Consider the following 24,395-nt stretch of genomic DNA (forward strand, 5'->3'; position numbering starts at 1 on the left):
AGTGAAGAGAATAGAAAAAAAAAGTTAAGAGGCATAGAGGATAGAAACACAAGTGCCAAATCCAACTGACAGAAATCTCAGGAAAAAAAGGACAAAACATATGATGAAGGAATAAATATTAACTTCTTAGAAGATGAAAAAAACATGGTTTGAAAAGGTTGATAGAGTAATAAATAGAAGATATAAGAAAGAATAATGATTTTAGATTGAAATACTAAGAGGGTAGGGAATGACAGAAATGTAGGCAAGCCTTCTCCTACCCTACTCCAAAGCTTGTGATCCTACTCACTATAACCTGAGCACTGTAGCATACTCATCTGATAAGGTTATGAAAATGATTGAGCAAAGTGCAATGCAAAATTTAAGGTACATACCTGCAATCCCAATAACTTGGGGGACTGAGGCAAGGAGGAATGCAAGTTCAAGGTCAACCTCAGCAACTTAGCAAAACTGTCTCAAAATTAAAAATAGAAAGGGCTGGGGATGTAGCTCAGTGAGAAAATGCCCCTGGAATCAATCCCTAGTTCCAGGAAAAAGAAAAAAGTTCAAAAATAGTAGTTATTATCTGAAATCTTCATTTGTCTGGGCTATATTTTTTTGCATGGTGTGAAGTAGGGATTCAACTTATTCTTCTAAATGGACAGTCCCTCCTTATTTATTGACTAAATACAGTACTGTTTCTTTATGTCTAATATTTATACTTACTCCTTTTTTTTCAGTTCTTGCTAGGAATTTGAAAAGCATGTTGAAATTTTTGTGAATCAGAGTAACATGCACTGGTTGCTGCAACCCACAAACATGTTTCAGACTATTCTCATGTTTTGCATGAGCTAGTTGAAGGCTTAAGGAAAAAGCCTTTGAGATGTTAGGAGCTCTTTGTACAGCTCCTTCCTCCCTTTGGGTCCTCCCTGAAAAATTTAGCCACTAGATTCCCAGTCACTTCTCAAACTCCCACGTCTATCTCCTTGGCAGAGAGAGAGCAGCTAGCATTGCCTAGCTACCCATTCCCTTTCTTCTGGAATAAGCAGAGGCAATTATAGGCCTCACCTCATTTCTTACCCTTTCTCAGGGATCACTATCCTACACGACTTGACATCTGAGGTCTTAAGAGTGTATAATGTGTACATACTTTCTTATAGTTTGATGGGGATGATAAATATGGTCCTTGTTATTCCATGCTCATCTGAAATAGAAGGTCTTTGTGTTCTTTTTGTTATTTTGTAAGTTGGAGTTTATTCTTAAGCAATTTTTTTTTTCATGCTGGATAAAATAGTAGATTATGTTTCTAAGAATCAGAGCCAGAAATGAGAACTGTTGTGAAAATTATTTATTTGGGGTGTGCTCTCAGGAGAAAGTGAGGGAGAAGCAAGTTAGGGCAAAGGAAGAGAAGTCGGCAAGGGTGAGGTCTCCACTGGAGGCTAATGTCAGCCTAGTCCTCTGGGGAGCTCAGTAGCGCAAACAATGCTGCAATGTTTGTCCCAAGAGAGCTGAAATTTTTATATTTTATTTGATCTTGTGTCAGTCATTGGTCATTGGCTGCTAGGATGGGAGGGGAGTGGAGGGATAGGAGTAGTTATAAAAGGTAATGCTGGCATCCAGTTCATACCAGGGCCATCTCCAGAGAAAGCAGCTGTGACTAACACTCAGCAGCTGGGTACGCTGGCCAAGTATAAGGAATCTGGATGGGAGTCATCAGTATTTACTTTGGGTAATAAGCATGTCAATTCCTTTTATATATGAAAATGTCTTCATTTTGCCTTCACACTTGACAATTTGGTTTTAAATTTTAGGCTTAAGGTAGTTTTCCCTAAAAACTTTAAAGGTATTTTTCTGTTGTCACTTTGCATTTAGTGTTGCTTATATGTTATCAACATGATTCTCATTATTTTAAAGTAATAGTTATCTTTCTCTGTAGAGGGAATCATTAGTATTTTCTTTTTGTCCATGATGATCTGACAAAGTATTTTTCTGAAAAAGCTGGAAAAAGTTTTTTTCATATAAATGCTAGGGACTTCTTAGGTTTTTTAATCTTGCCATAAAGTTTTTATTCTGACCTAGAAATTTCTCTTTAAAAGTTTGTCTATTTTCTTCTTTCAATTATCCTGAATATATTTCTCAAATCTCTGGAATTTTCTTTTTTTCATATCCATGTTTTCTTAAAATTAAAACTTCATTTTTGAGCTCAGTGGTAGAACACTTATCTAGCCCAGGTGAGACACTGGGTTTGATTCTCAGAACCACATAAAAATAAATATATAAAATAAAGTTTTAAAAAATATATAATTCTTTAAAAAAAAAAAAACTTCATATTTAAGAGCAGTTGTAGGTGTACAGAAAAAAGGAGCAGAGAGTACAGAGAAGTACCATGTTTCTCCTTGTCCCAACAGTTTCTCCTACTATTAGCATCTTGCTTTAGTGTGGTACATGTATACAGTTGATGAATGGCGTGTTGATTCATTATCATTAACTAACCATAGTTTACATGACAATTCATTCTGTGTCATACAGGTATGTGAGTTTTGACATAGGTATAATGCCATGTACCCTCAATTACAGTATTATTCAGAATAGTATCAAACCTATAAGGTCCTCCTTCTCTCTCCCCTGAATCCCTGGTAATCACGTCTTTTTATTGTCTCCATAGTTTTGCCTCTTCCAAAACATCATAGCTTGGATTGTACAGTATGTAGGCTTTTCAAGCTTGCTCCTTTCACTTATCCATATGCATTTAAAGTGATTTAATTTATCACATCTTTTTTCCACATTTCTAATTGGTACATTATAATTATACATAATAGGGGGACTTGTTGTTACTTATTCATACATGCACAAAATATAACAATATAATTTGGTCAATATTGTCATCCAGTGACTCACCTTTTCCTCCCCTAGCCATCCCATCCCCTTCCTCTACTGCTTTCCCTTGAATTTTTATGGGATCCACTCCCCCACCTCTTTTCATCCTTTTTTTCTTTCTAGCTTCCACAAATGAGAGAAAATTTATGACCCTTGACTTTCTGAGTTTGGCTTATTTCACTTAACATGATATTCCCAAGTTCCATCCATTGTCCTACACAAGAGCATAATTCTAGTCTTCTTCATGGCCTAGTAAAACTCCACTGTTTATGTAGACCACATTAACCATTCATTCACTGATGCACAAGTAGGGTACTTCCTATAGTTTGGCCACTGTAAAATGTCTTCATTTTGCCTTCACACTTGATTGACAATGGGTGTGCATGTACCACTATAGTATGATGACTTTAATTCTTTAGGATAACTACTGAGAAGTGTTACAGCTGGGTCATATAGCAATTCCATGCCTACTCTTTGAGGAATCTCCTTACTGATCTCCATAGTGGTTGTGTTAATTTACAAGCTCACCAACAGTGTAATACTCTCTGGCATTTATTAATATTTGTATTTTTGATAGCTGCCATTCTCTCTAGAGTGAGATGAAATCTCGCTGTAGTTTTGATTTCCATTTTCCTAATTGCTAAACATGTTGAACATTTTTTTCACATGTGTTGGTCAGTTGTATTTCTTCTTTTGAGAAGTATCTGTGTAATTCATTTGCCCACTTATTGATTGGGTTTTGTTTGGTGTTAAATTTTTTGAGTTATTTATACATTCAGGATATTAATCTTCTGTCAGAAGAGTAGCTAGGAAAGATCTCTCATTCTGTAGGTTCTCTCTTCACACTCTTCATCGTTTCCTTTGCTGTGCAGGAGCTTTTTAATTTGATGCCATCCCTACATTAATTCTTGGTATCATTTCTTGAGCTAACTCATATCCTTTCACAGCTTAATAATATTCCATTACACTGATGTGCCACAGTTTATCTATTTCATGTATTTTTGCTGTAGGGAGTCATTTCACCTTTATTTTCTAGATTACTAAATTATATTTTTGCACATTCTACTTGACATTTCATTTTGGTTCTTTTATGTTTAATTTCCAAGAACTCTTTTATTAGTCTTTAGATCACCCCCCACCTTCAGTAAATTACAATGTGATGTTGTTTCACAAATGCCATATTTTGCTAAATCCTTCTGCAGATATCAAGACTTTGAAAAAATTATTATCATGTTTTCTTTGTAGTTGCTTATTATGTTTATATTGGTCCCTAATTTTCATGCATTTGATCCAATTTAATCTTTATTGCCAGTTCTTACTTATGAGTAATGCCAGCCAACATTTATAAGCATTTACCATATGTCACCAGTGCTCTAAACATTTTAATATATTATTTAATACTCAATCTATTTGAATTATTTTAATCAGACAGGTATGTACTGCTATTTTTAACTCTTGCAAATGAGATTTTTACACATGAAGCTGAGAGAAGTTAAATATTGTAATTTGCAAGTAAGTGACAGGACTGGAATTGAGTGTGCTTTCTCACAAGAGCCTCAAAGGGTCAAGCTTACTTAGGTTCATGTTTATGAGACACATGATAGGCTTTCCTTAGTGTGCAGGATGTTGAATGTTATGGTTTGAACATGAATGTTCCCCAAAAGCTTCTGTGTTAATGCAAGAGGTGAAATGATTAGATTATGAGAGCTATAACCTAATCATTAGATTAATTCATTTAACATATTATTTAAAAGAACTAATGGTGGTAACTATAGGCAGTGGGTATGGCTGGAGGAGGTGGATCACTGGGGAAGTGACCTGGGGGAGTTTATCTTCCCTGGGGCCCCTTCCTCTCTCCCTCTCTGCTTCCTGGCCACCATCAGTGGAGTAGCACTCCTCTATCATATAGCCTTCCACCATGGTATTCTACCTTATCTCTGGCTCAGAGCAATGGAGTTGCCCACCATAGACTGAACCTCTGAAACTATGTGTCAAAATGAACTTTTCTTCTCTAATTTGTTCTTGTTGAGTATTTTGATCAGAGCCATGAAAAGCTGTAGCAAGCAGAAAAGTGATGGACTCTCAAAAATGACGAAGAAAGATTTCATTCAAGTAATGATATTCTCTATGGCATTTAATTATCTAATGAAGGTCAAATTTCCGTCTTTTTCATTTTTTTCCTTTCCTCATGTCCATTATGTGAGTTCAGAGTTATCTCAGGGTTTATTTGGCCCATGTCTTTCCATATCCTCACCCATGTTAGATACCTACTTATCTTGATGATTCACTTGGTGTTTTCTGCTTGTTTGTTTTTGTAGAACTGGGGATTGAATTCAATAGCACCCATGATTTACTTGCTTTAGAGAGCTATTCTTGATTTGTAGCTTAGGAGCAAATACTATTACTGATAGCCTCCTAGTACACAGCTAAATGGGGAAGGACTTAACTAGATCCAAGGTTCCAAAGTCATTTAATTAAGATAATTAACAGTGAAGGGTTTTATCACACTTTGAGCTTTATTGGGGAAAACAGTCTTTTTGCTCTACAATAAATCAATACCTTTTGAACTATGATCTCTTCTGAGTTGTTCATTAGTCTATTATTATCTTTCACATACATACACATATGTGAATGTATATATGTATGTATACAAATATGTACATATACACATATGTACATTTACTTTTCTTGATCACTGTTGGTCTCCTCTGGTTTGATGGTGCTGTTACTCTTTTAAAAAATATTCCTTTAGTTTTCAAAGTATTTTCAGAAGGAAAGAGGTAAACATGTGATCTCAGTCTGACATCTTGAAACCAGAAATCTCAGAGTTTTTCATTTCTGGCATGAATTCCAATTTTGGGTTGATTTACAGAGTAGAATGGGAGGGGTAAATTATACTCTGGATCAATGAACCAGAGTTTCAATGTTCCCCAGACTTTTGTCTCAACACTCGGGTGAAAGTATCTCTTATAATATAAAAATGTTAAATATTTTAAAAATGAGAACAGTATCTCCACCAAAAATGTAGGACACTGTTCTTGCATGACATGCAAAGAAATAATCATGGTGTCCAGAAATGAGTATCTAAATTAGCTGTTGATATAAATCTTTATTGACATGTTATTAAATTACTCAATATTTAATAAATATAATGAATAGAGGGCATTTGGTCAAATTTAACATCTGAAGGGTGAGATGACTCATGAGAAATGGAACACATTTTTTCTAGTATATTTGGCCTCCCATATCCACAGATTCAACAAACCATGGATTCAAAATATTTTTTAAAAACCTGCACTGAACATGCACAGAATTTTTTTTCTTGTCATTATTACCTAAGTCATGTAGTGTAACAACTATTTACATAGCATTTATATTTATTAGGTATTGAAAGTAATCTATGGATGACAAAGTATACAGGAAGATATGCATAGGTTATATGCAAATACTATGCCATTTTTTATAGGAGACTTGAGCATTTGTGGACTTCAGTACCCATGGAGGATCCTGGAACCAATCACTCCACAGATACTGAGAGATGGCTCTCTCTTAGAGAAAATTAAAAGGGATAAAAAGCAATTATTCTATCTGCATGGGTGGGCCAAAGAGTACTTCATATTACCTAGTCAATGAGTATTCATCAAGCAATATATAATCTGCACTGGATATGATAGGAAGATTAAATGCCACCCCAATCCATGCACAAATCCCTGGAACCTATCAATATGTTAATGTTATATGGCAAAAAGACTTTGTAGATGGAATATTCTGGCTTGAAGACAGGGAGATTATCCTGGATTATTCGTGTGCCTGGTATGACCATATAGGCCCTTAAAAATTGAGAAAAAGGCAGAACTCAGAAAGATGTGATGTGTGAACGACTTTATCCACTGTTGTTGACAATGAAGGGATAAGTAAGGAATGCTAGAATGGCCCCTAGCTGTCAGTGGGTAAGAAAATGGAAACTTTAATCCTAAAACCATAGCAAAATCAAATCTAACACCCCGAATGAGTTTTGAGGCAGATTATCCCCCAGAAAGTTTAGAGTAACACAGCCCTGCTAACACCTTGATTTCAGTCATGAGACTCTGAGAAACCAGCTGAGGCTAAACTCTGTTGTTTTAAGATATTAAATTTGTGATACCCACAATAGAAAAATGACATGCTGTAACTGGCACTGAAGTAGATGGCAGTACTTCATGAGACCTCAGTATAGAAGTCAGCCTGTACTTCCATCAGAGGTATCATCAACATCTAGTTTTATCTTGGTACAAATCAAGTGTCTGAGAGTGATATTGTATGATATGACAAAGTAAAAGTGGTGTATTATTTGTAACTTTGCTTCAATTGATTCAAAATCAAGATACACACCTGTATCAGTTGAAAAGAGTCAGATTCAGCAATCCTCAGCCATCGTACAGAGGGTGGAGTGCCAAGATGTTTGCCACCAGCTTTACTGCTCTGACCTAATTTTTCCAAACTGAAAATTAGATAATATCAGTTTCTATTATCTCACTACAAATTGGTTAGTGCAAAAGCTGTTGAACTGGTTTAATGAGAGATGCCCAGGGCTCTGTATGAGAGGATTGATGGTTTAAGAAAAGAAATACTTGTATCTGAATACAGCAAATTAAGAACATAAGAATTACAATGATTCAAAAATTATAAGAAAAATATCGGAATGATTGTTTTAGCTGACATTACCTTCAAAGGTTAAAAATCTGCACCTTGAACTATTTCTCTTTCAAGCTGACATAACTCAACTACCACTGTTATGTTCAAATTCTTTCCATTCTTCATCCGAGGTTTTTAAAAAAATCGTTTCACAATTTAGTGCTACTTTAGCAATGCCAACTTACATGTAATTCAATGATATAAGCCTTTTATTGCAATCTTTTTACCCCAAGGACTTGGGCATAAGCCCAGGCGGATGGTTGCAAGGCAATCTGTGTAGGACTCAAGACACTCTAACTTACTCTGATAACCATGCCTATCCTTAAACAAATTTGTACATCATCTCTCTCCGCCACCAGGCGAGTTTCCTACCATAAAACTGACAAGTTGCTCATGTAAAGAAACAATCTTTCGGGCATGACTCAACATGAGCACACCAATAAAGTACAAATAGTATAGGATTTATGCTGGAAACTAAAGTTAGTGTGTAATCTCTGTCTCTGGAAAACTGGACCCTTCTTTTCCACATAGTTCTTGACCCTAGACTTCATTATTTCATGATTTTGTTGTCTCTTCTTGACTGTTTTATATTAATTTTAAGCCCAAAACACATAGGATAAAAATAATCTTTAGAAGAGATATGAATAGATCTTGAAGGAGCTATTACTAAGCTTGTCCAGCAACTACACCTAAATACGCAGGGGTCTAGGCATAAAAATATCACTATGACTTAGGAAGGTGTCTTACTGCAGATTACAATCAACAACATACCATTTTAAACATTTCATGATTCTTGCTCTAGACTCTTTCCCAGATCACTCAAGTTATGTTCTGTTCATTGGTGGTGGAACCCATGGAACAAAAGACTGAGGATGTCATTTGCTTCTGTTTTAATGTGAGATTTTTTTCTTTCTTACCATAGCCCCGAGTGTTCTGTTCTTGTAGAATTCATTAGACTTCATTTTATTTTGGCTTATAACTTTCAAGTGGATCCAAACCTTCTCATATGTTCATAAAATATGTACATATTCACTGTATAGAAAACAAGTAAATTTTTTTTCAGTAAATGTTGACTTTCCCTAATCTTGGGAGTTTTTTTTTAAAGCTTAACTAGCTCTATTAAGTAACTTATGTTCACATTCATACAGCTGTGACTATCATCCTTTATTGCTACAATACTTCTGATTAGTTCAAGCTATATTTTGCAACTGCCTTGACTAAAATTGCTAGTAGCAGCATGCAAAGTAAATTAAATAAGGAAAATTAACTTTTTAAAATATGGTGACTGATTTACCAGGGTACTAGTGCTATTTATCTTCTCTAAAAAAAATGTAATTTTATAAAAAGCTAAATGGTGAAACTTTATACAGTGAAGAACAGTGGGACATTTTTGAAAAAGGGTTTGTCTTCAAATAATAAGCCTAAGATATTATATTCCTCTATAGCCTACCTGTTTTAAAATGAATAAATTGGAGCTTGTCATCTTACCAACTATTACAGATGATTTTCTGCCAGATGCATTATGATGTCACTGGATTTACAGAAACATCTCTATTTTGTTCATTTACACACAAAATGATGTTTTCTCATTTTTTAAGTTTAGCTTTTTAACACCAGGTTTAGTTTATTTCACATCACTAATTTGTTTCAACAAAGTTAAAAAAAACAAAAAACAAAAAACAGAAAGCTATTGATTTGGTTAGAGAGCAATTAGGGTAAATAGGCAGCAAACCTTCCAGGTGAGTCAGGCAGATACAGTTTTTGAGGAGGATCTTTCTGGGTGACTGGTTACCAAAGAATAAGACCAGCTGAAGATGGAAACCAGCAGACTTATCTCCCTAAAACATTATAAACTTACACATTTTCTGAATTATTTATATATTTGAACATACTATATATGACACTTCAGAAATATACCTGAGAAGTTCAGTCCTCTTGGCAATTCCGTTTCCATCTTAACTCCTTCCCTAGTAGACTTTGGATTTTTTTCATTGATCATTTTTGTGGTTCATAGGATTAGTATATTTAACAACATGATGAAAATTTTTAAAACTATTTGGGTTTAATTTTTACTTTCTATTTACTCTCATTTAAAAAAACATTTCCTTCTTTTCTATTTGCATTTCTTCCAAGTTGTCTGACTTCCTTTTCTTCTTCTTTTTTGGGTGTGTTTTGCCATGTTTCCTCATTCATGTTTCCTCATTTTTTTCTTCTGCTTTCCCAATAGATCTTGCCAGTAGAAACTAATAAGGACTGTGGACTTTCACACAGTCTTTACATGTTTATCTGGTACAAAGGGAAATTCTATTGCATCACATTCCATCAGCTTCAGTTCACCAATTAAGATTGTACTGAAGACAGATCCCAAAGAGGAAATACCAAGAACTGTTGATTTGTTCCTAAGAGATGTCTCTGTTGGGGCCATATTCCTTTGTCTTTGGAAGAGGTTATCTGAAAGAAAGAGATTATTTCACACATTTTATTTACATTCCTGCATTATCAATCAGTGTTTTCAAAGGGTTAGTTATCTGCATCAGATCCACCTGGTGCTGGTAAAAATGCATATTCCTGGGACATACCCCACATCTAAAGAGTCAGAATTTCTGGAGGTAGAGCTCAGGAATTTTTTTTTTTTTTTTTTTTTTGTAGGGATGGGTGGAAGGTGGTGGTAGCAGGGATTGAACTCAGGGGCACTTAACTACTGAGCCACATCTGTGGGAAGCCATTTTTATCTAGCTGAATCAGCGGGTTCCCTGTCTAGTTCCCCTAAGAGAATGTCTCCCCTAACTCCACCCTATCCTGTTCATCACAGAAGCTCCTCCAGGTCTTGCCCCCATTACCTATGTTGTTGTTAAGAGGCCAGAACTGGTATGGCCAGACCCATCATGCCCCCTCTCATTTAAAAAGAGTATTGGCTCTTGTGTGTTTATTGAGTAGATTAAGTTTTGGGGTAATAGACTGAAAACAGTCAACATCATCCTCCAGCTGTTAAACCTTTTCTCATACACACAGGATGTGGTTGAGAGACCCCCATACAACCCCAGCCCTTTTTGTATTCTGTTTAGTGACAGGGTCTATTGAGTTGCTTAGTGCCTTTCTGTTGTTGAAGCTGTCTTTGAACTTGGTGATCCTCCTGCCTCAGCCTACCAAGCCCCTGGGATTATATGTGTGCACCACCATGTCCACCAGGCAAGATTCTTCAGTTGTTAACAAACTCTGTAGCTGTTTCTTCTCTGGACCAATGTTTGAGAATCGTGGATATAGCAAAATGTTCATGGTATAGTCTGAGTGTGTCCCAGAATCTTCATGTGCCGCTAAGTTTGGTTCCCAGTGTGGTGGTGTTGAAGTGGGGCACGGTCTAGTGGAAGGCAACTCGATGATGGAGGTCCTGGCTGGAAAGCGATTAGTGCTGTTCTTGAAAAGTGAGAACAAGCTGTCCTCTCAAGAGCATGTTGTATATAGAGCAAGGACACACCACCTGCTTAGCCCGTTCTGCACAGGTCAGAAGCCAAAATAAATACAGTCATCCAATCTTGGCTTTTCAGCTCTTGTAACAGTGTAAATAAAATAAACCTCTTTTGTTTATGTTATGGGTACCCTTGGGTACTTTGTCATAGCAATGCAAAATGGGCTAATATAGTTTATCAAGGGATAGGTCCCTAAAAACTACTTGATGATTAATACACTATCCCCTTACTACATTCCAAATATTTCTCTCGTGTTGTACTTCTCCTGTGACATAGCTTTGTGTCATCAATCACTGCCTGGACATGCTTACTTGGATGGTTTTTTCATCCTACATTCACTCAAGACATTCTAAATTAAACCACCCACCACGTCTCCAACTCTGTTGTCATGCGGTTGTTATCCAGGGGTTTATCTTTGTGTTCCATCATTTTGATTTGACATATTGGTTATTATGTAAAGCACTAGAGAAAACAGTGATTAAAAAAAAAAAAAAAAGGCAGAAGTGCTTAATGACCTCTAGGGTCTTCTTTTACAGAGTATCTTTTACTTTTGCGGTGCTGGGGATTGAACCCAGGGCCTTGTGTTATGAGGCAAGCACTCTACCAACTGAGCTATCTCCCCAGCCCCCAGAGTATCTTAATCCTATTGTTCTTTACTGGTTTTCTCAGAATAGTCCCTAACTTACATTGTTATCAACCTACTCTAGAATCTTCACACTTATGCATGGACTGATATAATTTTTTTCCTAATTAGACTCTTTGCTCCCTAATCTCCCACATCTTCTGAAAACTTAATCTAATAAAGACTTATCTCACTTACCACGTATTTCCAATTGTTTAGAGACTACCTTACAATATAGAGTCAAGTCTCTTCACCATCTGGTTCCCAAATACATTTCTCTGGAATACACTTCTGCTTCTACCAAACAGATATGTGAACTTGATGGAAGCATTTTATTTTCTGGGCTCATGATGTTAACTGAAGTTTCTGATTGACCAATTTATACTTTTCTTTTAAGGCCTGATTTCTTCTCCCACCAACTTGGCTGGCCCTCAGAACTTGCTTTCTCCAGCTCCTACTGTGATTCTCTTCTTTCTGCAATAAACAATAAGCATGTGCTCCTCAGCATTATCTTTTATTTTTCTAATTCCCCAGTTATCCTGTTAGTTTCCTGAATGTAGAATGTTTTATAAGTATTCAAAATACTCTGTAAATTTATTTATGCATTCCTACATCAAGTAATTATTGAAAGCCCAATGAGAACCAGTATGGTCCTTGCTTTCATGGGGTTTACATTCTAGTTGCAAAGACTTTAATGAGATAAGCAATAAGATGATCAAGAGCTCTGTTCGTTTCTTAGTAAAATGTTTAAGTACCTGTCACACGCCAGGCATTGTGTACAACACGAAGCTGGAGCTGATAGGCTTGTGGAGGAGACTCACGTATAAACCACTAAACTATGTTATATATGGAAACCAAGGATCCTAGAGCACAAGGGAGGGTGCAACGCTCTGCCAAGGGAAATCAGAAAGGCTTCACTTTCACCTGGGTCTTGATCGTTAATTGAAACGAGAGGTTCAATAATGCAAAATTCTTACATGAAGGGTTTTCCTCAGAAATCTGATAAACCAGTTCCTGTATCATTATTCTGAGCAGAAATCAGAGCTAGGTCCAAGCAGCTGGAGATGTGAGCTAAAGCACAGAGGAGGGGGTGCCAGTCTCAGAATGGTTTGCTGCCAGGTCAACAGCAAGGTCCAGGCTACTGGGCTTGCACCGTGGCGCCCCCCTGGCACAGCCGCCAGGCTTCCTGGACACCCAGGACCGAATCATCGAGGGCCATTTCCTCTAGGAATCACAGCACGACCACGCTGGAAAGGAAAGGATACAGAGAAGCAGCCGCTTCAGCTGTTTCAAATTTACGTTCCCCCGAATCTTAGGGGTTCACAAAGTAGCAAATGAAAATCCGCCCTCCACGTTCAACACTCAGAAGAAGCCTTCCAGAAACCGTCCACTTTCTGGTGGCATTACACGTGAGGCGACCTTGTTTTGTTAGGGTTGCAACAGACCCACTTCACACCCAGGCTCCGACTGAGCCGTTCAACACCTTCCACTGACTTCCGTTTGCTGCTGGCGACGCGGCGACTCGCCCAGGACCAGCAGAGACAGGCGGAGGCGACTCGGTCCCCTGCTCTCACAACTGCTCCGGGACTCCCGCTCCTGCCCGGGAGTCCCCGGCCTACAGCGCTTCCCCTTCACCACATGCAAGTTCCTGTGGCGTCGCGGCCACCCGACACGCTGCCTGGGTCCCGGGAGACCGCGTTCGCGACGGCTCCCCGGCGCGTTCAGGAGCCCGGCGCGCTCGCTGGCGCGCATGCGTGACACGGAGACTCCGCGCCGGCGCCGCGCGACTCACTCTGGGCGGACGCCCGGGGAAACCGCGAGCGTCCGTGTCGAGGGCGCGCGTGCGCAGTCACCTCAGGAGCCCCTTCCCGAGCCTCCCCACCAACCCACCCTGCCATTCATCCCGCTCCCTTCTACTCTCTCGCCCCCTTAATACGGCCTGCCCTCCGGCACGTCACGGACGAAAAGGGCTTCCAGCTGGGGGTCTCCCGCCGACGCGCCCCCGTGCGCCTCTGACGCCGCCCGCTGCGTGCAGAGCCCCGCCGCCCCGCCCCTTCCGCCGCTCGCGCGCGCACGGCCGACCGAGGCGCGCCGGGGTTGGCTGCGGCGGGGACCGCGGCGGCGGCCTCGAGAGCGGCTCTGGCTCATCTCTGCCTGATTAGCTCCCTCCGCCCCCTCGCGTCGGGCGCTGTAGTGCGGTTGCCTTGAGACCCCCCAACTTTATTGTTCCTCAGCCCCACCTCCCGGCGCGCGTCCTGAGGATGCACTGAGCTGAGGGGAGGGGCGCGGCGGAGGGTCGCGGACGCGGTCCCTCGCCTCCGAGCGCCCGGCCGGAGGGGCGGGAGTCACGATGTCCGGTAGCCGCCAGGCCGGGTCGGGCTCCGCGGGGACGAGCCCCGGCTCGTCGGCGGCCTCCTCGGTGACTTCCGCCTCCTCGTCCTTATCCTCGTCCCCGTCGCCGCCTTCCTTGGCGGCCTCGGCGGCGGCGCTGGGGTCCGGCGGGGCGGCGCAGGCCGCGGGCTCGGGCGGCCTCGGGGGCCCGGTGCGGCCTGTGCTGGTGGCGGCCGCGGTATCGGGCAGCGGCGGCGCGAGCGGCGGCGGGGCGGTGTCCGCGGGCCTGTCCCGGCTCAGCTGCGCGGCCAGGCCCAGCGCCGGCGTAGGAGGGAGCGGCTCCAGCCTGGGCAGCGGCAGCAGGAAGCGTCCTCTGCTCGCGCCCCTCTGCAACGGGCTCATCAACTCCTACGAGGACAAAAGCAACGATTTCGTCTGGTGGGTCTGAGGGGCAGCCCCCCGCGCGGCTGTGCGTCCCCGCCTGGGCTGGGGGCTCCGGCGGGGGCGGTCCGCTGCAGAGCCGGGACCCGGTGCTGCGCCGGGTCTGCTTGGGCGGGGAAGCGGGCTAAAAGCGACCAGCCCCAAGTGCGGGGGGCAGGAAGTGCAGGGAGTTTGGGGAATGACGGGGGGTGGGTGTCAGAAAAATTGTGCAGAAAAGGAGGAATTGGGGCAAGGGGGTTGGATCTTGAATTTTTTAATTTTTATTTTATTTTATTTTTTTTGCTATTTGGCGGACGGACTAAGCGCCTAGTCTGGTCTTGTTCAGGTGCATTCAGTTTGTAAAGGAGGAGGACTGAGCTGCTTGGGATGCTGAGGCAGGGAATTGCCGGTCAGAATTTGCTTCTTGTAAGTGTGGTGGATGGTGCTCTGAACATGGTTATGGATGTTGCAAGTACCCATGATGGGTATGTATAAATGTGTACTTCTTTGCAAAGCGAAGGCCCCTTGTAAATCTGTCGAGGATTCTGTAGTCAGTCTTGTTCACCAAAGGTCCTCTTTTCAACTGAACCAGAGGGATCCGCATTTATTAACTCTCCATGTGTCCGATGTCACTATTGCACTGTGCTGTGTAACAGTATACTTTAACTTCTGGCTTGAGGAGCGCTCGGGTATAGATATTTTTGTTGTCATTGTTGGTATCTTGAAACACAGTCATATTTGACGTAGTGGGGCTTGCTTACCACATTAAGGGAAAGGTGGAGTTGATTGTCTTCGAGAGAGAGTGTTTTGAAATTCTCATTTATTTTAGGTATTCTTTGTAGGATTATGAGAGAGTAATTGCTTTTCCCTGATTAAGAACTGGCAGGGTTTTGTGTCTTTTTTTCTGGAGTGAATTGTTGATTGAGTAAATTTTGAGTGACCTAGGAAGTTGACTTGCATAGTCATTACTGGGGAAGTTGATTCACTTCAGGGTTGAAGGGGGCCAGATTTGGTGGTGTTAACTATGATCGGGTTAGAAATTGGAAATAGGAAAGTTGCTGTTTAGACTTATACTTTCTGTTTACTGCAGAAAAAGTTATGTTTTTATTCATATTTTTGCTTAAATTATTCTGAATTCAGAATCAATTCATTTTTCATTGAAATTGGACTATAATTGATATGTATAAATAATTTAAAGCTTATCAAAGAGATGTTTACTCTTTTATTCAATTAATAGTGCCACATGCTGAAGTAGAAGCTAATAAAATAAATTGGGAGTTTTTGGGATTTAGTTATTGTTTTAGCACATTCATATTTCAATTTTTAGTTGATTAAAAGAATCAAACATGCCAGCGTCCCTATAAATCTCTAAAGTAGTGTAGATGTGAGAAACGAGGAAGCCGTTCATTCAGTCATTCACCAGATACTTACTTGACATTCACTGTCTGCCAGGCACTATCTTAGTTTCAGTGTACCACAGTTTATGCTGCCAGGAAATAGAGAGGGATGGGAGAGCACCTGACATTGATCTTCCACCCCCACTCCTGCGGCACACACCTGTGCCAGGATTTCTGGAGTCTGAGGCAGAAGAAGCACAAGTTCAAGGCCAACCTCAACAGCTTGGCGAGATTATCTAAGAAGATAGAATAAGGGCTGGGGGTGGCGTTCAGTGGGTAGGGCACCCTTGGTTTCAAGTCCAGTACTGCAGAATGAAACTGCAAGTTTTTCTAAAGTTGCTGTACCCCTTTCCATTTCTACTAGCAACATAAAAAAGTTGCAGTTGTTTTACATCTTTGCCAACACTTGGTGTTTTCAGCCTTTTAAATTTTAATCACTACTGTATACGTGGTGGTTTTGTCATAATTTGCATTACCTTAATGACTAATGGTGTTGTGCATATTGTCAACTGCTTATTTTTCATTTGCATATCTTTTGTGAAGCATCTGTTCTGATTTTTTGCCTGTTTTTCTCCTAAGTTGCTTCTCATTTTAAGTTGTAAGGGTTCATTTTATGTTCTGGCTACATGTCTTGTCAATCTGAGGTAGTGTTATATTTTTTCCCAGTCTGTTATCTTTTAATTTTCTTACTATTTTTCTTCAGTGGCCCAAAAAGTCAAGTTTATTGATTTTTGTCTCTTATTGTTTGTGATTTTTTAAAAAATGTTTTAGCTAAGAAATTGTCTAGCATGAAGTCACAAGAGATTTCCTTCTTGGAAGATTTTTAGGTTTTTATGGCTGAGATCCACTTCCTTTCATTTCCCATGGGTATCTGATCATCCTAGCACCATTTGTTGAAAAGACCATCATTGTTCATTAAGGTTCCTACTAAGAGGTCTTAACTTGTCGTAAATTAACCATTTATGTATGATATATATGGAATTCGTATTCTGTTCTATTCATCTGTTTTTCTCTACAACATTACTACACTATTTTGATTACAGTATCATAATAAACCTTGAAATCAGGTAGTGTAATTTTGTTCTTGTATTTCAAAGTTTTTTGGTTATTGAGGTTCTTTCCATTTCCAAATACATTTAAAAATTACTTGTGGGGACTGAGGGTGTAACTCAGTGGTAGATTGCTTCCCTAGCATGCACAGGATGCTGAGTTGGATCCCTGGCACCACGAAGAAAAAATTGCCTGTTTTTTTATTTTTTTTCCTTTTTGTGTACTGGGAGAATTGAACCCAGGGATGGCTTGTCGCTGAACTACATCCCCAGTCCTTTTTATTTTGAGACAGGATCCTGGCTAAATTGATGAGACAGGCCTGACATTTGTGATCCTCCTGTCTCAGGCTCATAAATTGCCAGAATTACAGCTGCCACTATACTCATTGCTTGTCAATTCATATAAAAGAGAATGGAGGCTCTTAATTTGAGTTTCTTTTAGTCTGTTACTCAGAAAAACTTGACATCTTAAAAATATTGAATTGATTTATAAATATGGGGTGATTCTTCAAATAGGTCTTCATTAATTTCTCTCAGCAATATCTTATACTTTACCTGAGTTTTGCAAATTAAATAGGACCTAAATATGATAATCAGACATCCATGGGAGGTGTATATATATATATACACACACATACTGGTGTATATGTGTATATATATAAAGGTATGTATATATATGAAATATATAAAAACTGCCTTGAAAAGGGTTACAGCCATAAGAAAAATATAAATTATGTAGAAAAAAATTACAAGAAAGTATTTTGTTAAATTTGTCACTATTTCATGCTTTTGATGCTGTTGTGTTATTTTTAGTTTCTAATTGCTGGCATGTAGCAATACAAGTTTAGTTTTGTATATTGACCATATATCCTATGAATTTTTAAATTCACTTGAATTGTTTTTTGGTAGAATATGGATTTTTTTCTTTCTTTTGCTGGTGCTGGGGATTGAACCCAGGCCATGTGTATGCTAGGCAAGCATTCTACCAACTGAGTTATATTCCCAGACGAACATAGAATTTTCTAAGATAGTGGTGTTATCTGCAAATTCAGTTTTTTCCTTTTATTCCAGTTTGTATGCATTATTTAAAATATATTAATGGATTTTTGAAAGAGGGTTTTTTTTTTTTTTTTGTAATCTTTGTGAGTGATATTGATCTAGAGTTTTCTTGTAACTTTTCTGCTTTTGGTGTAAGGTGTATTCATTTGCTATGGTTGCCATAACAAAATACCACGAAATTCTAGAACCTAGAAATATGAAATAAAAGTATACATAGGTTTATTTTGAGTCCTCTGTCCTTGGCTTGCAGATGGTTGAGATTTTTCTTTTTCTCTTTGAACTTAGCAGTTTAAAAGCAACATATGTATTAGGGAATCTTGTTTTTTATTTTTTTATATTTTTTATTTTTCCGGGAGGGGCGGTTCCTGGAGATTGAACTCCGGGGCACTCGACCACTGAGCCACATCCCCAGCCCTGTTTTATATTTTGGTTAGAGACAGGGTCTCACTGAGTTGCTTAGTTCCTCACTTTTGCTGAGGCTGGCTTTGAACTTGTGATCCTCCTGCTTCAGCCTCCCAAGCCACTGGGATTACAGGCATGTGCCACTTCAGCTGGCAGGAATCTTGTTTTTAAAAAATCTTGTTTGAACTTTTCAGAGCTTGCATTGTGGTTTGTTGTCTATTGTTATTTTAAAAAAGATTTCTGCTACTAACTCTATACATAGTTCTTTGATCTATTCTGTATTTTCCTCCTATGACTTCACTTATATACTTGTTACACCATTTGATATTGTCCTGTGGCTTTTGGATCCTCTGTTGTCCTTTTGTTTTTTTGCTTAGTGTTTTAATTTGAACCATTTAGGTTGGCCTGTTTTCACATTTATTGCTTCTTTATTTGTGTTTTGATGAATCCATCAAAAGAATGCTTTATCTCGGATCATGTGTTTTAAAAAGTTTTAGCAATTCCATTTTATTTTCCCTTTTAGTTTCCTTGTTTTTGCTAAAATTCCTTCTTCATACATATTGTCATCTTTTCTACTAGATCTGTTAACAATAATTGTAGTTCTTGTCTCGTATGCTTACCATTGGAATTTTCTCTTGAATCTTGATTGCTTTGACTTTTGGCAGGGATTTTTTATATTCTTCTTTTTATGTGTATTTCTTACTGGAGATTGCATGTACAGTAGTGTTTATGCCTGAATAAATAACACCTCTCCTGTTATTTTGAGTCAGTGTGATCAGGAGTTGGACTGAATTTGGATTTTGTTGTTGCTATATAGTCACCTTCCATCTACCACAGGCTTCACATTCTACCAATGTTGTCTTGAGTTTGGGGTGAAGTTTGGGGTGCCAGAAAGCTTTTCTTCTCAGTTTTCAGCTTCATACCTACTTTTCAGAAGAGTTATATGTATGTTCTGTCCCCATCCCCTAGTAGAGACTGCTGATGCTTGTCACTTTGTGATAGACTGGTTTCTCCTTATTGCTGGGCTGTGTTCATTTATTGTGATGTATGTTTTAGTTTATTGATTTTGAGAGAGTTCATGTCCCCAGACCATTCCAGCATTGTCAGATTTTTCAGTGATTGTCATGTACTCACCCACAAATTATAACATTGTTTTAGTTCAGTCTGCTTTAACAAAAATACCATAGACTTGGTTACTTGAACAAAAGAAACGTAGTTCTGGAGGCTTCGAAGACTAAGATGAAAGCATTGGTAGATCCAGTGTCTGGTGGAGGGCCACTTCTGGATTGTAGGTAGACACTTTGTTGCTGTATGGCTCATTTAAAGCACATTCTAGTCTTAGGAGGATCCTAATCTCATCAGGGGGGCAGGCTTCCACTCTCTTACCCTTACCTAAACCTAGTTATCTCCCAAAGATGCCATCTCCTAAATCTATTCCATTGGGAGTTAAGGTTTCAATGTAAGAATTTGTCATCTATTATAAGCATCTATGACCTGTAACAGTTTCTGCTGCTGTTCTCAGAATGGCCTGTCAAAATTTCTAGGACTTTTTGATTAATTGATTTAGAATTGAGTGTGTGACATAGGCTGGGTCTATCAGAGGGCTCCTTTTGGAATTTTTGACCCAAGATTACTGGGAAGAACTTTTTTTAAAAAGTGAATCAGTTTCACTGAGGAATAATTTACAGTTAACTGAATTTTGATTAAATATATGTACTTGTGTAATCACTAACATACTTAAAATATAGACCATTTCATTCACTCTAAAAAATTTCCACATGCACTTTTTCAGTTAATCTTCCTTACTCTCAGTTCATGGCAGCCATTGATCTGACTTCTAATACTAGATTAGTTTTGCCTGTTATAAAAATGTTAAGTAAATTCATGTGTCATATGCTGTTTTGTGGCTTATTTACTAAGCATATTTTTGAGATTAAACTATATCGTTGTGTGTATTGTAGTTTTATTACCTTTTTCTCTTTTTTTCTTTTTTTGAGGTAGGTTCTTGTAGACCTTGAAATCCTGGGCTCAAGTGATGCCTATACCTCTGACTTCCTAATAGCTGTGACTTGTACCACTGTACTTGTCAACTTTTTAGAATTATGCTTTATAACTTTTTATATTTTGCACAGTTTATCCATTCTGGATTATTTACATTTTTTGACCATTTGAATATAACTCATAAGAATATTTACTTATAAGTAATCTTATCCCTGTATATTTTTTATTTCTCCAATATTCTCGTTGCTTGAGAGGAATTTTTTATTGCAGGTATCATTTTTTAGCTGTAGAGCTCAGTTAATTTTTAAAATATCTGTGCTGTCTAGTGTTCAATATCTGAAAGCAATTGTTTAGTTTATTTTCCACCCAGTTTTCTGCGTATGTATGGTCAAGTTGCTCCCTGTGCAGTGTTGACCTTGAGTGCAAGTGAATTAGTCACATTTCTCATTACGAAGAACATTGCCCTGTGGTCCATGCAAGACTCCTTTCTTGCTTTGTTTTACTTTATTACGTTTCTCTTATTCTAAATGGAGCTTTTCTCCTTTTTAAAAAAATGCTTTGACATTTCTAAAAAGTAGGTTATTATAGTTGATGGAATATTAACAATCATTGTTAACTAGCTGCTGGTTGGGTGTAGCTGTCATTTAATGCTCATGCGTGAACCTAAGAAATATCTGCCTCAAAACACGAATTTAAGTTTCAGCAGATTGAACAAAAGTCTTTTTGAGACATTTGTGAATTAACTGTTTCATTCCCTATGAACTAATTGTTTCTATATCGGAATGAGAGGCAAAGGAGATTTTGGGATGTAGAAAGTTAGACGTGTTTGGGGCTGGGTTGTGGCTCAGTGGTAGAGCATTTGCCTAGCATATGGGAAGCACTGGGTTTGATTCTCAGCATCACATATAAATAAAAAAAATAAAATAAAGGTCTATCAACATCTAAAAAATATTTAAAAAAAGAAAATTAGACATGTTTAGCAACATTTCAAAGTTGGAGTCAGATGTAGGTTAACTTTCTTAAGATTCTGGTACCAATATCTTTTCGTTCTATCATAGATTCCCTTAATAAATGCTGCATCACCAAAATAATGGATAGTGTTATATGGAAAAATCTAGATATCAGTGATTAAAAAGTAATTCAGAAAAGTTAGACACTGAAAAGTGATAATTTGCAGGAAAACCCTTGGTTTTTCTCTATGTTCACAATATTGCTATGTAACAAAACCTGTGTTAAGTTTAAATAGGTCCAGGAAAAGCATAAAACAACAAAATTATTTGTTTGACTAGGGGTATAACTCAGTGGTAGTAAGTACATAGGCCCTGGGTTCACCAAAAAAAAATATATATATATATTTTATATATATAAAATATATAAATATATATAATAAATATATATAAAATATATGTACATTTCTATATATATGTATACACATTTTTCCCCCCTCAGGGGCCCCTTAAAAAATATTCTATCTATATAGATACATAGTATATGTATACATTTGTATATTTATTTGTGACCCCCTTTTTTATTTTGAGACAGGGTCTCACCAAGTTACCCAGGATGACCTCCATCTTGAGATCCTCCTGCTGTAGCCTCTGGAGTCACTGGGATTACAGGCAATAAGCAGGTGCTACCTAGTTAACACATAGTATTTGAACACACTTAAAAGACAGTGTAACATTTCAGTACATGTGTACAATGTGCAATGATCAGATCTGGACAGTTGGCAGTCTATCACCTAAGGCATTTATCATTGTGTTGGGAGCATTCAGAATACTCTCAGCTATTTTGAATAATTTGAAGCAATTGGCCTTCCATGCTATAGAATATTAAAAGCTCTTCTTCCTTTCCAGCTCTTGACCCCTGTACTCTAACCTTTCTCTACCCTCCTTTCCCGTACTCTTCCAGTGTCTGATTGCTGCTGTTCTATTCTCTCCCTCCTTGAGATCAACTTTTTAGTTTCCACATAGAAGTGAAAACATGTGATATTCATTTTTCTGTGCCTGCCTTTTTTTTTACTGAACTTAATATTCTCCAGTTTCATTTTTCTTGATATAAATGACAGAATTTCATTTTTAATGACAATATTTCATTATGAATGTGTACATACCACATTTTCTTAGAAAATATTTGGAGTTGTTTTTCTTTTCAGTGGTTTGTACTGGGTACATTTCATTATTGATGTTATCTTAGATCTTACTAAATAGGGGACTACTGTATTACCCCCCCCCCCCTTATTTTCTTAATCTCTGAACTTCTTAGTTTTGTATTCAGTTATGATGTATCTCTGTGTGTGTGTGTTTGGATAGATGTTTTGCTGTGAAATATATTTTTATATGTGCTTTAAATTTATATAAATTATGCCACAGATCTCATTTTCCTTTCTGTTTTCTCTTGACAAAGCATCAAACCATGTTGCTCCATGTACCTTTGGCTCATTCCTTCTGACCTTGCATCATGGGCACACACACATTTTACAAGCACATTTTACTTCTTCACTGTACTCATGATGAACATCTAGGCTGCCTTTGATTTAGAGCTATCACAATATTGCTGCTATAAGTATCCACATACATATTCCCTTCTTGACAAATGTGGATATTTGTCTGGGATATGATATGTGTTTATGAATACATATACACACATATACACCTAACATAAATGTGCACACACCCATGCCCATGTAGACACATAGCTATACACTCTGGGGTGTGTGTATTTATTTACTTACATATAATCTCAGGAGTGGAATTTCTGGGTCATTAAATATGAATAATTAATTCTAGATTCCTTGCTTACTATGTGTGAAGATTCTTATTTCTTCAATTTCCAACATATTTGATAGTTGAGTTTTTTAATAATTTAATGGAGATAGAGTATTTTATTGCTTTAATTTGCATCTTTTGATTATTAGTGAGTTGAAATATTTCCATATACTTGAAAGATACATTTTCCCTTCCTATGAATTAGCAGTTCATATCTTTTCCGATGTTTTCCTACTGGTTTTACATATTTATATATAGGAATTGTTTGTAATTATGGTGATGCAGAAGGTATAAACAGTTCTAGCAGGGAATTTAATTTGTAAGTTCTTCTCTTTTTTGGATAATGCCACTGTATTAGGGAGTTCATAAGACATTTTGAGATAACAATTGTCAGTAGTGATATGGAGAAAAGGGAACCCTGGTATACCATTAGTGGGAATATAAATTGGTTCATTGTTGAAAACAGTATAGAGGTTTGTCAGATACAACAAAACTACTGTGTGATCCAGCAATCCTACTTCTGAGTATATGGTTAACCTTCTATTTCCATGGAATCTGTATTTGTATACTTAACCAACAGGTTGCAGTTGAAAATATTCAGAATAAAATATATCTCTACTAAACATATGTTTTATTTATTATATTCTCTAACGGCCTATTTATAGAGCATTTACATTGTATTATGTGCTATAAAAATGTAGAGATTATTTAAAATCTTGTAAATATGCAAATACTACATCATTTTATATAAGGGACTTGAACATCAGCAGATCTTTGTGTCTGAGTGGTCCTGGAACAATGCCCTGTGGATACCAAGGGATGCCTTTGTATCCAGAAAAAATGAAATTAATATGTTGAAGACATGTTTGCACTACCATATTCATTGCTGCACTGTTCACACTAGCTAAGATATGGAATCAACCTAAATGACCATTGATGGGTAAGGGAAAGAAAATGTCTGTGGTACATAATGGAATATTATTCATTGTCTTAGTCTGTGTATTGCTATAACAAAATATCTGGTATTGGGTAGTTTATAAGTAATAGAAATTTATTTCTTACCATTCACTACTTCCAAGATTGTGCTTTCAATGCAGTTTCTCACATGACAGAAAGTAGGAGAGCAAAAAGGAGAATGAATAGATTCCTCTCATGGCAATGAGAGCAAACCCACTTCCTGAAGCCCTTTTATAAGAGTCTTAATCCCATCCATGAGACCTCTGCCAGTGTAATTTACTTACCTTCTTAAGGTCCTACCTCTTTGTACATCACATTGGCCATTACATTTCAACATATGAATTTTCTCAGATACATTCAGACCGTAGTATTTTTTTTTTTTTGAAGTTTCA

General features: G+C 38.1%; 2 protein-coding genes across 5 annotated transcripts in view; one reads left to right on the top strand and one right to left on the bottom strand.

The window, feature by feature from the left end:
- PAPPA2 (pappalysin 2) overlaps nt 1-10,486 on the bottom strand; it is a 515,818-nt gene extending 505,332 nt beyond the window's left edge. The window contains exons 1-2 of the mRNA XM_079106960.1: nt 8,302-10,486; nt 7,228-7,336 (exon numbers count right to left, since the gene is read on the bottom strand). The gene's annotated coding sequence lies outside the window, so the exon portion shown is untranslated. The remainder of the gene's footprint in view (nt 1-7,227; nt 7,337-8,301) is intronic.
- A 3,202-nt stretch (nt 10,487-13,688) lies between these two features.
- COP1 (COP1 E3 ubiquitin ligase) overlaps nt 13,689-24,395 on the top strand; it is a 197,487-nt gene continuing 186,780 nt past the window's right edge. For 2 of the 4 annotated variants that reach the window (XM_079106964.1, XM_079106965.1), the window contains exon 1: nt 13,689-14,388. In XM_079106964.1, coding sequence (XP_078963090.1) covers nt 13,970-14,388 — 419 coding nt within the window. In that variant the 5' untranslated portion in view covers nt 13,689-13,969. The remainder of the gene's footprint in view (nt 14,389-24,395) is intronic. The other 2 variants (XM_079106963.1, XM_079106966.1) reach the window with 2 other exon arrangements.

The sequence above is a fragment of the Sciurus vulgaris genome (genome assembly GCF_902686455.1).
Source record: "Sciurus vulgaris genome assembly, chromosome: 12".
Classification (NCBI taxonomy): Eukaryota; Metazoa; Chordata; class Mammalia; order Rodentia; family Sciuridae; genus Sciurus; species Sciurus vulgaris.